General features: G+C 40.5%; 1 protein-coding gene across 4 annotated transcripts in view; it reads right to left on the reverse strand.

Moving 5' to 3' along the window:
• TPD52L1 (TPD52 like 1) overlaps window positions 1–17,273 on the reverse strand; it is a 93,739-nt gene that overhangs the window by 24,252 nt on the left and 52,214 nt on the right. For all 4 annotated transcript variants that reach the window (XM_070795834.1, XM_019967120.2, XM_019967121.2 and 1 more), the window contains exons 2-3: window positions 9,033–9,148; window positions 333–481 (exon numbers count right to left, since the gene is read on the reverse strand). In XM_070795834.1, the coding sequence (XP_070651935.1) occupies window positions 333–481; window positions 9,033–9,148 (265 nt within the window). The remainder of the gene's footprint in view (window positions 1–332; window positions 482–9,032; window positions 9,149–17,273) is intronic.

Raw genomic sequence — 17,273 nt, forward strand, 5'->3', positions numbered from 1 at the left:
TTTTATGGAAAAACATAAGCCTAAAGTATATATTTAACAAATGTTAAAAAATATGTATATTGAAGAGAAAGAATTTAAAACTGTACAACTCCATAAAAGTAGTCTAAGTGAAAACAGAGTTTTGGTGAACAAAGTTTTATTTCATGGAGCTACTTTGTAGAGCCTGTATCATGCAACATATTAATGACCATTCATATTTCTATATATTTTACTTCTAGAGAAAATATTTTCCCTGGACACCAGTACAAAATAAGCCTTGAAGGAAAAAAAAATATAGAAGAGGCAAGACAGCAGGCTGAGTGATTACTTTTTAAGAAAAAAAATATACTTACGCAGTGGTTGTCTGCACGTCATGCCAGCCTCTGCTAAAGTTCTGTTTTAATTCATTCATCAGGTTCATGCCGAGTTTTTGTTTTATCTCCACAAGATGCCTTTCTTTTGCTGATAAAACTTGTCGTAAGGTTGTAATTTCGTCTTCCAGCTACAAGCAGGAGGGAAAATGATGGGGGAAAAATGTCAGTCCAGGTGAAACATTCAAGGGCGGAAGCTCTCAGTGATCCAAAGCACCCTGGGCACCCTCTTGTTTACACAGTCCTATGCAAGGCCTTAGCAAACACATCCTGTAGAGAAGTCTAATATTTTTAAATGAAAGTAAACGAGATGCCAGTCCAGGTTCAATGCACGATACTGGATGCTTGGGGCTGGTGCACTGGGACGACCCAGAGGGATGGTATGGGGAGGGAGGAAGGAGGAGGGTTCAGGATGGGGAACACATGTATACCTGTGGTGGATTCATTTTGATATTTGGCAAAACTAATACAATTATGTAAAGTTTAAAAATAAAATAAAATTAATTAAAAAAAAAAAAAAGAAAGTAGATTTTTTAGTTTGAATGGTTCTAAATGTAAACACTACTCCTTGTAAAAAATTCACTCATACAGCAAAATACAAAGACAATAAAAACCATGTGTAATCTACTAGGAAATAGACACTGCTTAGAGTTTCTGGTTTTCAATTGTCCAAAGGTTTTTCTAAAATTATATGTAGGTATAATTTTTGAACAGGAAATTGATTGTGTAGTCTGTATCTAATAACTTCTTTTCAAGTGCCATTAGTCAGCTTAATTTTTTTGCCATCCACACCTAAGCATACATTGTGGTTTTGCCAAGCTGGCATTTTACTCCTTACTTTAAAAAAAAAAAACGAAGCAGCTAAGTTTCATTTACATTCCAAGTGTCACTCTACTCCTGACCACAAACAGCATCACTAACCCTGTCAATCATCTTGCAAATGTGTTCCTTGGGTCACCAGAGACATAGCTGCTAGAAAAACAACTCAACAATGACATCTACTTTTGCAAAAATAGTGTTGTAAACCTTTGTATTCACAAAAAATCACTTAAAACAGGCAGAAATACTGAATCAACCATCTGAAATATTCTAGTAGAAAAGAACACTATCCTCAAGCTTTTAATATCAGCAAAATGTCCTAGTAGTCTAACATTATCCTTTTTTTTTTTTTTTTACAGTTGTGAAACATTTTTGTATGTTCGTGGAAATTTTCCTGAAGTCTTTCTAAAATGAATTCCACCTTCCATGACATGTTATAGTTAGTAGCATCCTATGTTTTCATTTTTTCTTTTTTCTTTGGCCATGCCAAGTGCCATATGGGATCTTAGTTCTCCTACCACAGATCGAACTCATACCCCTTGTGTTGGAAGCACAGAGTCTGGACCACCAGAGAAGTCTCCAAGCTATAGCTTCTTGACAAGCAAGAGTCTTCAGTATGCAGCTATATACTCATTACTCCAAAAGGAGTATATTCAGGGGTGGCCAAGGGGGACTATGTTTTTAGTCTCTCCATTCAATGAGAACACACTATCATTTTAAAATCAGATCCCTCTATCCTTTTGCTCTCATGTTATATTCCATATTTTCATCTTAGTCAACGAGCTCACCTGCATTTAGTCCATTGACTAAGATTTCTCAAGGTTGTATCTCTAGCTCTCTTACCATAGAAAATACTTGGGCTTCAGATCAGCTTTTTATTCAGCATAGAAAGATTTTTTTTCTTCTTTCTTTTGAATAAATAATATGTTTGAGTGACTGAAATAACTAGGAATCTGGTTTTATAGATATATTAGGTATTACTGCTTTTTCCAATGTGTAACAAGGGTAATGAGAAATTTTTTAACTTGCAGAGAAAAATTAAAGATGTAGAGAAGAAGAGAGAGGTTTAAACATCTTGGTATTCTCATCCTTTTATCTATGGAATCTCAGAAATTTATTCAAAATTATGGGGGACAGTAGGATATTCATTAGTTTTGGGGAGTTGGGAGGAATGGGTAAAGGATTCATAAGATTTCTAATGAAATCCATGGTCCCAAAAAAGTGATAGAAATACTGAAGTGACCAATTCATCAAACATCATCCTAAAGAAATATTAAATCCCACATCTAATCATTTAAAAATTGAAGCATATGTTAAAAGGTATTTGTAGAGAAAAGACTTCTAATGATGAAAATATGAACTCAGTTACTCTATGCAGACTAATGGCAGGTACTATAATGAAAGTCTCACTATTTCAATAAAATGTTAGACTCACACATCTTAATGCTTTCATTTATATATCAGTGATCTAAATATAATATATGCCAAAATAGTTATTAAGAAAATCCCAAAAGGTAAAATTAAAAGATAATTCTTAAATTATATTAACATGCAAGACTGAAAATGGTCAATCTCATCTCTTTCTGCAGAGCACAGAGTCCTGACACAGCAGAAAGTCCTTTAATCACAAATACTTTAAATGATGATCCTGGTGAGATTCAATCCCTTATTGGACTAATGAGAATTTTTGGACTAGTTACATCAATTTCAGTTTATATAAAAGTCACTCAGAGAGCATATTTAAAATGAATATTCCAGAAGGAGGCCCCTTTTAAGGCCCTGAGATTCTGATGTCTCAAATTTGGTGAGGCCTGTCTATGTATATTGGAGAAGGAAATGGCAACCCACTCCAGTATTCATGCCTGGAAAATCCCATGGACCGAGGAGCCTGGTGGGCTACAATCCATGGGGTCGCAAAGAGTCGGACACGACTGAGCGACTTCTGTGTGTGTGTGTGTGTCTATATATATTATTTAACAAGTACCCCCAGATACTCTGATGCAGGTAGTATAGAAATTCTACATTGTAACCCATATCAAATTCATTTTGGAATGAGCTGGAGTGCAGGTAAATCATTAATTGAAGTATTTAAGATATCCTTTGCCTGTTAATTTTAAATTAATCATGTCTTCGTTAGAAACTAATAGTCTGGTTCTTTGGTTTCTTGATTCCCCTAGGAGATCTCCTTGTAGGATAAATATTTATGTACAAGATTAGATATTTAAACTTGGTTACATATATATGAATGAATAGGAATTTAAGTGTTGGCGAGGATGTGGAGAAATTGAAACCCTTGTACATTGCTGGTGGAAATAAAAATGGTTCAGTCACTGTGGAAAATAGTCCAGCAGTTTCTCAAAAAGTTAAAGGTGGAATTATCATATGACCCAGCATTCCTATTTCTACTATATTCCCCAAAGAATTGAGAATAGATACTCAAACAAATACATGTATACACATGTTCATAACAGAACTATTCACAATAGCCAAAAGATGAAAACAATCCAAATATTCATCAAAGGATGAATGGATAAATAAATTGTAGTATATACATAAAATGGAATATTATTTAGTCACAAAAATAGATGAAGTACTGATATAAGCTACAACACACATGAACCTCAAAAACATTTGGCTAAATGAAAGGAATCAGACACAGAATGTCACATATTGTGTGATTCCATTTATATGAAACACCCAGAATAGCTGAATCCAGAGACAGAATGCTGGCTCATGGCTACAGAAAAGAAGGGTAAATGGGAAGCAACTGCTTAGCAGGTAACGGATTCCTTTTTGAGATGATGAAAATGTTCTGGAACTAGACAGAAGTGGTGTTACACAACATTATAAGAGTACTAAACGCCATTGAATGATTCAATTTAAAATAGTTAATTTTATATCAATTTATTACAATAAAAATGCAAAAATACAAATGAACTAATGAGTTAGCCTCAAAATAAAATTTACATTAGAAGACTGAAGACTTACTTTTCTATTTATTCAGCCATATTACATAAAATATGTCACAAATACAGAGAAAGAAATAGCTTTTTAAACCATTAATTATCAGTATGATGTTTAGGAGTAAGAGCCTTTGGTCTCTTGTTCATACTGCTTCAAGTCATGCTTCTTCTCCTGCCCTGGCTAAGAGTAAAGAAGAACTAAAATTAAAATGCAGATACTATCTGGGAGAGTATGACAGGCCATGGGTTAGCAAGACATTTGGTCAAACATTATTCTGGCTGTGTCCTTGAGGGTGATTATGCATGTGATTAACATTTAAACTGACAGACTGAGTAAAGCAGATTGCTCTCCCAAAGTTGGTGGGCCTCACCCAATCGGTTGATGACTTAAATAAAAAGGCTGACCCTCCCTTGAGTAAAAGGGAATTCTATTTGCCTGACTGCTTTTGAGCTGGGACGTTGTTTTGTCTTGTTGTTGTTTGGCTTTTTTGTTTTTTCTTGCCTTCAGCTTCAAACTAAAACATCAGCTCTTCCCAGACCTTTAGACTGAGCTGCACTATTGACTCCCCTGGGTGTCCAGCTTGCTGACTGGACACAGAATCACATTAGCTGACTCCTTAGAATAACTCTTTTTGTATATACATCCTATTGGTTCTACTTCTCTGGAGAACCCCGATTAACACAGAGGGGTGCTACAGTAAGACGCTATTGGTTATGAAGGCTTTAATTGTTCACCAGTTCAGTCCAGAAAGAAATAAGGACTTGAAGGAAAAAACTGGGAAAGGAAGGAAGAGCCCAGGACACTTATTTGTCAGCCTGAGACAGGTGGCTTGAGGGCACTGTGTGCTTTCCTTGGGAAACCACACGCCAAGAAGGAACAGCCAAAAGAGGCTTGTCTACTTAGTAACGCTGTCTGGTAATTTTCCTACTCCTATTAATGCCTATTTTTCTTGAGTCATTTTATCGAGGTGACATTGGCAGTACTTGATTATTATATAATCATAAATTTACAGTTATCAGGCCAACACTTCATCCTTTTCAAAAACCAAGCCACATTATAGAATACTGAGCATCAAATGCAGCTTCGCAAAATGAAAGTGGGAGTGGGATGTTAGTAGCACAGAACTAATGAGCAAGTTTATTTAAAAAGAGAGCTAGGAAAAAAAAAAAAAACCCACAGAATAGATGTGTAAAGAACTCAGAAAAGATGTTAGGAGCAGCTGGTAAGAGGACTAATGAGAACAAATACTTAAAACAAATAGTATTTCTTTATATATGGACAAGATTTGTTTAAAAAAAAAAAACCCATATTCTACTTCTGGAATTTACAAATACATACATTTGTTGGTGCTCTGAATCAAGTTCATTAGAAATGTTAACTGCACACCCTCCATGTGTACACAAACCACTGCATCAGGTCAGAAGTGATACTGGTGTTGCGTTGAAGGAACTTTTTTTTCTTTTTTTAGAGCTCAGCTTTTTATTGAACGTGTTACTAAAGAGGCTTAGTGAAAAAAGACCAGAGCCCATGTCATCATCAGACTCTTCAGATTCTGCTGTCTTTGCTTCTACTTTCTTCTCCTCAGCTGGGGCAGCAGTGGTGACCGGGGCAGGTCCGCCAGCCCCAGAGGAGGTTCCCGATGTTGACACCGGCCAAAGCCTTTGCAAACAAGCCTGGCCAGAAAGGCTCAACATTTACACCAGCTGCTTTTTTTTTTCTTTTTAATTAATTAATTTATTTTAATTGGAGGCTAATTACTTTACAATATTGTAGTGGTTTTTGCCATATACTGACATGAATCAGTGAACACATGTACACCAGCTGCATTAATGAAGGCATTGATCTTATCCTCCAGACTGTCACCTCATTGTCGTGCAGAATGAGGGCCGAGTGGGTGCAGGCAAGCTCCAAGATGGAGGCCAGGGTGCAGGCGAGTTAGCTAGGAGGGGGCTGCCAGGCACAGTGCTAGTTGCCGGATGAAGTGAGAGCCTCACCCCAAAATGGCCTTAGTTTCCTCAGAAGGACCAAGCACCTTAGCAGCAGCAGAGGAAAGCTGAAGGAACTTTTAAAAAAACGCATATTGCATGACCACAATAACAAACTCAGGACTGAACAGATTCCTCTTTTAAAATGCAGACTTCCATCTAAGATGTAGTAGCCTCTTGGACAGTATTTGCTTACGTCTCTCTTCTCAAGGACAGGTCTTCCTGCAGCCAGCACTTGGTAAAAGAACAATATGCTGGTTGTGTGAGTGAATGCAGTTACAGATTCACCCTGAAGTCTAAAGGTATCCTCCTGGAATATGGGCTACAAAACAGCGTAAGGTAAAAGCAGACCAGGGTGTGGGGGAAATGGAGCAGGGTGGATCCAGCACAGCTGACAGACAGTAGAAGAATTCAAGGGAGGGCAGTGTACAGAAGGGGAGACTGGGTGCCTGGCATACCCTGCGACCCCTTTAAGCAAAGCAGTCAGACATAAGACGTCCTTCTACACAAAGCTCTTGCCTTGGATCATGGCCACAACTGATTGCCTGACTCGAAAGCAATATAACAGGCTGATCTGTGAGGTGTCCACCCACGTGGCTAACAGACCCAGTGGGATCGTCCCTCAAACAGAGAGGAGCTGCTTGTGGGCAGGGGTCCTGGAAAAATATCTCTGGAGAACTGAGGTAGATAAGCTGAGCTGTTTACAAGACATCTCAGTTCTTCATAGGGCCAGCGGTGAGACCGCTGAGATGTCCTTGATACAATTAAACCCTAGCATCTGAGGTCATCTGAATGCATGTGTGGTCTGAAAGAACCTAATTTGTGTGTGTGTGCGAAGGGCAGGCACTATATAAGGGCAGAAAAAGCGGGTTTAAGAAAAGGGTGAGCATAAAGCATTGGTGGCCTGAGGTGGAGGGAGAAGAAATGGGAATGTGAAAAGGAAAAATAGCAGATTACTTTCTTTGCTTTTTGCTGCGCAGGAGCAAAGAGCTGTGCCCAGTGCCCCCAGAAGTCACACTGCTGCCCTTAGCGAGATGCAGTGCTTCTTCACTCCTGAGGAATCCAGAAATGAGAGACAGGAGGCATGGAGGCTAATGCATCGTAAGGGATGAAAACATCAATCCTGATAACATGAACAAGTAACAGGGAGTCTGATGTTACTTTCAGAAGTCAGGCTCAAAAAGTCTTAGGAGTGAGACACACTGGAGGATCGTTAATGTGGCCAAATGAGACAAAAATGTGTGAAAACTTTGGGTTTTTATATTCATGGGGGCAACCACTGAGAACCAAGGCTTACTGTTTCTCGATTATCAAAGTAATACATGATTATTGTTGAAAGTTTAGAAAATATAGAATGCAGGTGCACAAAACATAGATGTATGTATGTGTGTATCCATCCGTCTGTCCATCTACCTATCTGTCTATCAGTAACTGCCGAAAGAAAAATCAAGTCATTTTATAAAACTTGGTCTGTTACAGAGATTGTGTACGAACTTAAACTTGGACGGTAGCAGTGAAGGAGTTAAATTTTGGCTTAGAATCAGTTAGCTAACACTGGTCTGTAGAATATAACTTTTGGACACCAAAACTGACACAAACAAGTCATGATCCAGGATTCCAGGCCTTAAGAAAATGTGGAGCTAGGACGTTCTCTGTCAACGCTGACTGGTCCATGAACCCTGGCAGGTGTGGCCAATGTGAAGTCAACAAGGTGGTTCTGGATCAGTGGCCACAGACAGACCCAGCTAAAGAACTAGGCCATTTGATCCGAGGCACTGTCCTTACTAAAATAATCTCTGCTGCACTAGAAGAACAAGCTGCTCTTTTATTTGAGCATGAAGTTATTTTAGGGTGTGTCTTGTGAAAGCACCTGAAATGTCTTCAGTATTATTAAGAGCTATCATGAACACTCAGCATCAGAACCTTAGAGCTTGGAGAGTCTGGGATGAATGAAGTGGGGTGAGGGTAAGGTGAAGCTTAACTTAAAGCAGTAGAAGAGGCCAAAGCAGGAAGGTGGAGCCCTGCTTCCCACTGGACCAGGGGCTTCCTGTCCTCTGAGCCAGGGATTAAAAATGGGGAGGAACACTGGCCCCTTCCCTCTTGCCCTATTGCTGCTTCTGCTTAAGAAGCTCCCCTTCTCCTGCCCTTTCCTCCTACAATGTAAATGCTCCTTAGCAAAGTGTTGAGGGGCTAGTGGGTGATACAGACAAATGGCTTGAACTAAGAGTTGTCTTCAGGACAAGCCAGGCAGCCTCCCCGAATCTAGGACCAGATGCTCAGAGCAACTACACAAGATCTAAGCCTAACTACACAAGATCGAAGCCTAAAGTCATCACAGTTCCCTCTCCACCCCCAGAGTTCTATTCTTCTGAAAAACAGCACATCAATTTAATAAATTCAGTTGCTTCCATGACTGACTTGTCATTATAAAAATAAATCATTTCCAAGTAGTTGTTGAGCTAGGCTGCTGACCAAAAACAACAACTGCTCTTAAAAGGTAGCTGGCATCTAAACTGAGGTCTTGAAGGAATTCCATCAGGTTTAAGCATTGTGATACTAAATGTGAGGTGCATGTTTGCAACTCTTTATTGTTGCTTGAGCATCATGACCATTTGTTTTCCTATGGTCACCATTGGGCAATGGACCATTAGCACCACAAAATACCATAGAAAATGAATTATCTTACAATTCAACACCTATTCAATCTTATTAAATGAAAGACAACATTACTGTAATATGGACCTTTTATTGGTCATATAAATGTTCCAATATATTGGTCCATATAAATGGACCTCCATTTCATAAAACCTTACAGAAAAACTCAAACAAACTTTTTGGCCAACCCAACATCAGACTAACAATAATGCTGAGAATCCGGAGATAGGCATAGCAACAAGAAGATCACTAAGCATACCTGAACTAGTTCTGCCTTTAACTCTTCTTTTTCTTCCTCGGAGAGCATGCTAGGGGAGTCAGCACTGGCTATTGCGTCTTCATCTCTTCCTTGCAGTGGTTCGGTCTCCAACAAACCTTTAGGCAAGATTGGTAAAATATACTGTCATTTAAAGAATGAATTTAGCCAAATTCTAGTTCCACAGTCTGAAAGACTAGATACTCTGATCGACCCTCTCTCTGAAAAACAACTACAAATTCCAGAAGAAAATCATTCTAAATGTGTAATGAGCTGCCAAGAAAGTGAAGAATACTAAGAATCGCCCAAAGTTAAGTGAAAGTGGGAAGCTATAGATATAAACGAGTTTTCATTAGTTCTACATTTGCCACCGAGATGAATCCCAGCCTCGGTTTCCACTGTCCCATGGGATGCAGATGACTGGGGACAAAGCCCAGGACTATTGAGGGAGAGGATTTTATGAAGAGACCTCTCCATAAATCTACGTCCCCACAGGGCTACACCCTAAGAGTAAGGTGAACTAGAAATAAATACCCTTCATCCCCACAGGAATCTACAAGGCAAATCACCTGCCTTGACCCTCAGCACAGAATGGACAGACCAATAGAGCCTCCCCCAAGAATTCATGACATCCTCAGGTGATCCAAAAGAACATTGAGATCAGTTCAATTCAGTTCAGTCCTTAGTCATGTCCGACGCTTTGCGACTCCGTGGACTGCAGCATGCCAGGCTTCCCTGTCCATCACCAACTCCTGGAGCTTGCTCAAACTCATGTCCATCGAGTTGGAGATGCCATCCAACCATTTCACCTTCTGTCATCACCTTCTCCTCCTGCCTTCAATCTTTCCCAGCATCAGGGTCTTTTCCAATGAGGCAGTTCTTCCCATCAGGTGGCCAAAGTATTGGAGTTTCAGCTTCAGCATCAGTCCTTCCAATGGATACTTATGACTGATTTCCTTTAGGATGGACTGGTTGGATCTCCTTGTAGTCCAAGGGTCTCTCAAGAGTCTTTTCCAACACCACAGTTCAAAAGCATCAATTCTTTGGCACTCAGCTTTCTTTATAGTCCAACTCTCACATCCATACATGACCACTGGAAAAACCATTGACTAGATGGACCTTTGTTGGCAAAATAATGTCTCTGCTTTTTAATATGCTGTCTAGGTTGGTCATAGTTTTTCTTCCAAGGAGCAAGCATCTTTTAATTTCATGGCTGCAATCACCATCTGCAGTGATTTTGGAATCCAAAAAACAATGTCTCTCACTATTTCCACTGTTTCCCCATCTATTTGCCATGAAGTGATGGGACCAGATGCCATGATCTTAGTTTTCTGAATGTTGAGTTTTAAGCCAACTTTTCACTCTCCTCTTTCAATTTCATTAAGAGGCTCTTTAGTTATTCTTCACTTTCTGCCATAAGGGTGGTGTCATCTGCACATCTGAGGTTACTGATATTTCTCCCAGCAACCTTGATTCCAGCTTGTGCTTCATCCAGCCTGGCATTTCGCATGATGCACTCTGCATATAAGTTAAATAAGTAGAGTGACAATATACAGCCTTGACGTACTCCTTTCCCGATTTGGAACCAGTCTGTTGTTCCATGTCTGGTTCTAACTGTTGCTTCTTGACCTGCATACAGATTTCTGAGGAGCAGAAATCTGGTCTGGTATTCCCATTTCTTGAATAATTTTGCACAGTTTGTTGTGATCCACACAGTCAAAGGCCTTGGCATAGTCAATAAAGTAGAAGTAGATGTTTTTCTGGAACTCTCTTGCTTTTTCGATGATCCAGCAGATGTTGGCAATTTGATCTCTGGTTCCTCTGCCTTGTCTAAAACCAGCTTGAACGTCTAGAAGTTCATGGTTCACATACTGTTGAAGCCTGGCTTGGAGAATTTTGAGCATTACTTTGCTAGCGTGTGAGATGAGTGCAATTGTGTGGTTGTTTGAACACTCTTTGGCATTGCCTTTCTTTGAGACTGGAATGAAAACTGACCTTTTCCAGTCCTGTGGCCACTGCTGAGTTTTCTAAATTGCTGGCATATTGAGTGCAGCACTTTCACAGCATCATCTTTAGGATTTGAAATAGCTCAACTGGAATTCCATCACCTCCACTGGAAGCATCACTACAAACAAACCTTCAGATTAGAGGTATTAAATAAAACTATTTTTGACTTTGGTAATGGAAATATACAGATATGAAGCCTAGAATAGCTGCAGCAGTGAGGAAACATCATGACCACACAGACTCTTGGTAAGGGGTGTGGGAAGTGCCTGGGTTCTTGGTGACACCATTGTGCCACAGATTGTTGAGGGACTTCTGACTTGTCATGTGAGCAAAATGCTTTATTAGCAAAAAAATAAAGAGGTTCCCTATGGAGTTTGTCAGCATCTGGCCAATGCAAATGCATTGTTCTCTAGGGGCATAGGACACAGGCACACACATATAGGGAAGCTTTATTTATGACATGAATTATGACAGCACTGGCATTTATACTTCTCCACATAAAGGGATGTCATACAATACATTCTACTGGAATAACTTGTTACCCATATTAAAAAAAAAAATGGGACACCTTCACACCATTCACCAATATTAAATTATAAATATTTTACAAGACAACATGGGACTTCATATTTATGGACTTCTATGTAAGAAAGGCAGAGAAGGTAATGGCACCCCACTCCAGTACTCTTGCCTGGAAAATCCCACGGACAGAGGAGCCTGGTGGGCTGCAGTCCATGGGGTCTCGAAGAGTCGAACACGACTGAGCAGCTTCACTTCCACTTTTCACTTTCATGCATTGGAGAAGGAAATGGCAACCCACTCCAGTGTTCTTGCCTTAAGAATCCCAGGGACGGGGGAGCCTGGTGGGCTGCTGTCTATGGGGTCACACGGAGTTGGACATGACTGAAGTGACTTAGCAGCAGCAGCAGTAGGTAAGAAAGTATTTCTTAAGATACACAAAAAAGGGAAAATCTTGAAAGAAAGGAGGGATAAGATGAAGAATGAGGTATCACCTCACACTTGTCAGAATGGCTATTGTCAAAAAGACCACAAATAACAAATGATGGTGAGGAGAAAAGGGAATCTTCGTGCACTGTTAGTGGGAATGTAAATTGGTGCAGCCATTATGGAAAGCCAGTATGGAGGTTCTTCAAAAAGCCAAAAATAGAATTTACTGTATGAGCCATCAATTTCACTTATGCATGTTTACCCAAAGAAAACAAAAGCACTGATTTGAAAAGATATATGTACCCCAATATTCATAGCATAATTATTTATAATAACCAAGATATGGATGCAGTCTAAGGGTCCCTCAACAAATGAAAGAATAAAGAAGATGTGTTGCAACAGGTGGATGGACCCAGAGGGTATTATGCTTAGTGAAATAAGTCAGACAGAGAAAGACAAATGCTGTTTGTTATCATTTCGATGTAGAATCTAAAAAAATAAAACAAACAAATAAAACAGAAACAGCCTCACAGACATAAAGAACAAACTGTTGGTTACCAGTGGGAAGAAGGATCGGCAAGGGAAAACATAGGGGTAGAGGATTAAGAGAGACAAACTACTATCTGAAATAAATAAGATATAAGGATATATTGTAAAGCACAGCCAATATTTTTATAATAACTTTAAATGGAGTATTTGTTGTTCAGTCACTCAGTCATGTCCAACTCTGCGTGACCCCATGGACTGCAGCACGCCAGGCTTCCCTGCCCTTCGTCTCCCAGAGTGTGCCCAAACTCATGTCCATTGAGTCGATGATGCCATCCAACCATCTCATCCTCTGTTGTCTCCTTCTCCTGCTGCTCTCAATCTTTCCCAGCATCAGGGTCTCTTCCAGTGAGGTGGCTCAGTATATCAAAACACTGAATCAGCTTTTCACCACCAAAGACTACAGCTTTTGTCAGGCAGTTTTCTTCTACAGCTCAGCTCTCGTCTAGTTCCTAGAACCCTGACCTCTCCTCCAGCTTAGGGACTGTATTGATTTCCTGCTGCTGTCATTCTGAAGAACTACAACATCCCCTGTTTGTTTTCCCTTAATCCTTCCTATCTTTCTAATAGTTCCTTCATTAAACCCTTTTAAATCAGGCACCTTTTTTGAGCATGCCATCCATCAAGTTCTTTCCTGGTCCCTGACTGATACAGGAAGACTGCCCCCACTCTCCTTTTATTTTGGCGTGAGATGTCTAGAAAAAATATATGTTTCAGATCGTCCCATACCAACCTGGAACACAGCCACATCTCTGTAAACTGCTCAGGTGCTGGGTGGTGGGGCAGATTGACCCCTGGTGTTTAGTTTCCTAATTCAATCTTCTGCAGTCAGGTAACCACGCATGGGATCCAGAATACCTGTCGTACTTAGGGAGAAACTTGCCACCTTGGCCAGGGGTGGAGGTCCTGCAGCCGGAGTGGAGGATCCTGGCTCTGGCCAGAGGTCTGGATGGAGAAGGTAGAGAGATCTGACACCAGTGAGTGCCAAAGTGAGGCTGAATCAGCCTGGAAGGGCTACTGGGCCCAAACTCAGGTGAGGAAGACAAGATCACAAGCAATATCTGCAGGAAACAGCAGCAGCAGAAGACTTCATGGTCCCAGCTGCCCAAAGAGCCAGTGCAGAATACAAGGCACTACATGGGCCCTTCCTGCTTCCATATACTAGCCACTCCCTTAGCTGGGACAAGGGAAAGAGCAGCTAAAAAAGGAGAATTCTGAGCTCAAGGGTACTTTTACTGAGAAATTGAGTATTACTTAAAGGGGCTTTAAAAATGATTGTACTGGAATGGACTAAACCACTTCTTCTTCCACACTATCCAAAGCCCAAGGATGGTAGGGATACAGGTATAGATCAGGGATAGGTTTAAAAAACAAAATGGAGCACATGTATGTACATCAAGATGTAGTGTGAATAAATCTTGTGGTCCTGCTGTGGAGTACTTTGCACACAAAGATGACCGTTTTACTTTCATTTGATTGTTGTTCAGTCACTCAGTCATGTCCAGCTCTTTGCGACCCTATGGACTACAGCACGCCAGGCTTCCCCGTTCTTCACCAACTCCCAGAGTTTGCTCAAACTCACGTCCATTGAGTCGGTGATGCCACCCAATCATCTAGTCCTCTGTTGTCCCCTTCTCCTCCTGTCTTCAATCCTTCCCAGCATCAGGGTCTTTTCCAATGAGTCCGCTCTTCACATCAGATGACAAAAGTATTGGAGCTTCAGCATCAGTCCTTCTAATGAATATTTAGGATTGATTTCCTTTCATTTAATACATACAACAAAATATACAGATTCGTTTTAATAAAAGTAACAAATATCTACAGGTCTGACTCTACTGCAGGATTCATGCTTCTGCCTTGGCGAGGTGACATCCTGGGGAAGCAGGTAGGTCTCTAAATACCTGTCCAATGCTAGCATCTTCCTGCTTTCACTGTATCTACCACTGGCCGGTAATGACTCAGATGGGTCAGTCCCACATATGGGGCTGAATGACAACAAACTGAACCAGATCCAACTGAGAAGTCATTGTGGGCTGGTCTCAGCCATTGCTAATGGGGTCTCTCACTCATAGGACCTGGGTTGGGAGTCTGGCTCAGTCACAAGTCACTGGGCTCTAATTTAGGCTAGTCTGACTCCTAACCCTTCTATATCTCACAGCCATTTGAAGAATAGTAAACAAAATGTTGGTAAACACAAATCAAGAGTGAGCTCTGGATTAAAATATCTCCCCTCTAGTCTTGAAATGAAATCAGCCACTGGCATCAGCACACTTTTAATGCATCCTTGTCAAATGCTCCAATGAATGGCTGTTGTTGTTCAGTCAAAGTCATGTCCGACTCTTTGCGACCCCATGAACTGTAACACGCCAGGCTTCTCTGTCCATCACTATCTCCCTGAGTTTCCTCGAACTCATGTCCATTGAGTTGGTGATGCCATCCAAACATCTCATCCTCTGCCTTCCCATTCTCCTTTGCCCTCAATTTTTCCCAGCATCAGGGTCTTTTCCAATGAGTCAGCTCTTTGCATCAGGTGGCCAAAGTATTGGAGCTTCAACTTCAGCATCAGTCCTTCTAATGAATATTCAGGGTTGATTTCCTTTAGGATGGGCTGGTTGGATCTCTTTGTTGTCCAAGGGACTCTCAAGAGTCAGTGGATTAGGTTGTGGCTTCATGTATATGATTGAAACAGTATAGACAGCTATGAGTTAAAATGACTATGAACTGTGATTTCAGTTGAGTGATCATATCCTGAATTGCTGGCAAATACAGAAAAGTTACAGAATTTCTCTTAAAAAGCAAAATAGTCTTGCTGGTATGTGTGTGTTTGCACCAATATTCAGAAATAAACAAATTTAGCCTAACAAAGAAGAATAGTGTATATTTTCAAAAAGAACACACAGCTATCCTAAGGACTTAAAAAAAGAATTCAATAAAATAGCTCAAATGAAAATTAACCATGTTTTAAATAATAAATTTAAGACTGCAATATTTATTACTTAATCACATTTTCTTTAGGATGTTTGGTAAAAATAGCTTTAGGCATTCTTTTAACATAAAACTTCAAAGTATCTCCACTTATTCCTTAAGGGAAAAACAACTGAGCTAATCTCAATCCTGTTGGATTTATGATTATCTTTAAGTGAACAAAGCCCCTAATACATATTAATTTGAGAAGGGCAGAAATTAAAGCTATAAAACAAATTTATTCATTGGAATCCTTTCCACGGGATTCACTAAATCTTCCACAAAGAAGCCAAAATATTGTTTCTTAGGCACCACCTTGTAGTCTCGGCAGAGGCCTCAAATGCTAACAGCAGTACAGTGAGGCCTCTGCACTGCCACATCCTAAAACCGAGGCCTGAGCCCTGAGGCAGGACAGAACTGGGTGGGGGTAACCTATCTCCAGCCTTTGAGAGCAGGGGTGAGACATAAACCCCGACTGTCGCCTATGACAGTCTGTAGCTGTAACATATGCAGCCTCACCACCATCCAACACTGGAAAAAGTCCAGGGTGGGCTTTCATCTCCCAAACCCTCTTGTATAGGAGTTGCTTAATGAATGCTTATTGAACCAATACCCTAGAATAGAAAACCAAGCTATCAACTCTTCTTTTTGTTCACTGAAGTATCAGTTCAGTTCAGTTCAGTCGCTCAGTCGTGTCCGACTCTTTGCAGCCCCTTGAATCGCAGCACGCCAGGCCTCCCTGTCTATCACCAACTCCCGGAGTTCACTCAGACTCACGTCCATCGAGTCAGTGATGCCATCCAGCCATCTCATCCTCTGTCGTCCCCTTCTCCTCCTGCCCCCAATCCCTCCCAGCATCAGAGTCTTTTCCAATGAGTCAATTCTTCACATGAGGTGGCCAAAGTACTGGAGTTTCAGCTTCAGCATCATTCCTTCCAAAGAAATCCCAGGGCTGATCTCCTTCAGAATGGACTGGTTGAATCTCCTTGCAGTCCAAGGGACTCTCAAGAGTCTTCTCCAACACCACACTTCAAAAGCATCAGTTCTTCGGCGCTCAACCTTCTTCACAGTCCAACTCTCACATCCATACATGACCACAGGAAAAACCATAGCCTTGACTTGACGAACCTTTGTTGGCAAAGTAATGTCTCTGCTTTTGAATATGCTATCTAGGTTGGTCATAACTTTCCTTCCAAGGAGTAAGCATCTTTTAATTTCATGGCTGCATTCACCATCTGCAGTGATTCTGGAGCCCAGAAAAATAAAGTCTGACACTGTTTCCACTGTTTCTCCATCTATTTCCCATGAAGTGATGGGACCGGATGCCATATATATATATGTATAGATTTTTCATATTCTTTTCCATTAAGGTTTCTTATGGGATACTGACTACAGCTCCCTGTGCTATATAGTAGGACCTTGTTGTCTGTCTATTTTATATATAGTAGTTTGTATCTGCTAGTCCCAAACTCCTGTTTTATCCTTCCCCACCCACTTTCCCCTTTGATAACCATAAGCTTGTTTTCTACATCCTATCAAGTCTTCGAGATGCCCTTTGCATATCTCTTCATTATCCGTCATATTTTTCTATCCTTTTGAAGTTTCACTGCTACAACCCAATATTGCTTGCTGTGCCTACTGCTTACTGTGATTTAGGCTTTTATCACTACACACTCAAAAGTATTTAAATCTCAGCTAAATTTTATCTCCTTGCTTTCAGTGGCTTTCTCCACAACTCAACCTACACAACACTCAAATTAATATTTTGAACACAATACT

The sequence above is a fragment of the Bos indicus genome, chromosome 9, assembly GCF_029378745.1.
Source record: "Bos indicus isolate NIAB-ARS_2022 breed Sahiwal x Tharparkar chromosome 9, NIAB-ARS_B.indTharparkar_mat_pri_1.0, whole genome shotgun sequence".
Taxonomy (NCBI): domain Eukaryota; kingdom Metazoa; phylum Chordata; class Mammalia; order Artiodactyla; family Bovidae; genus Bos; species Bos indicus.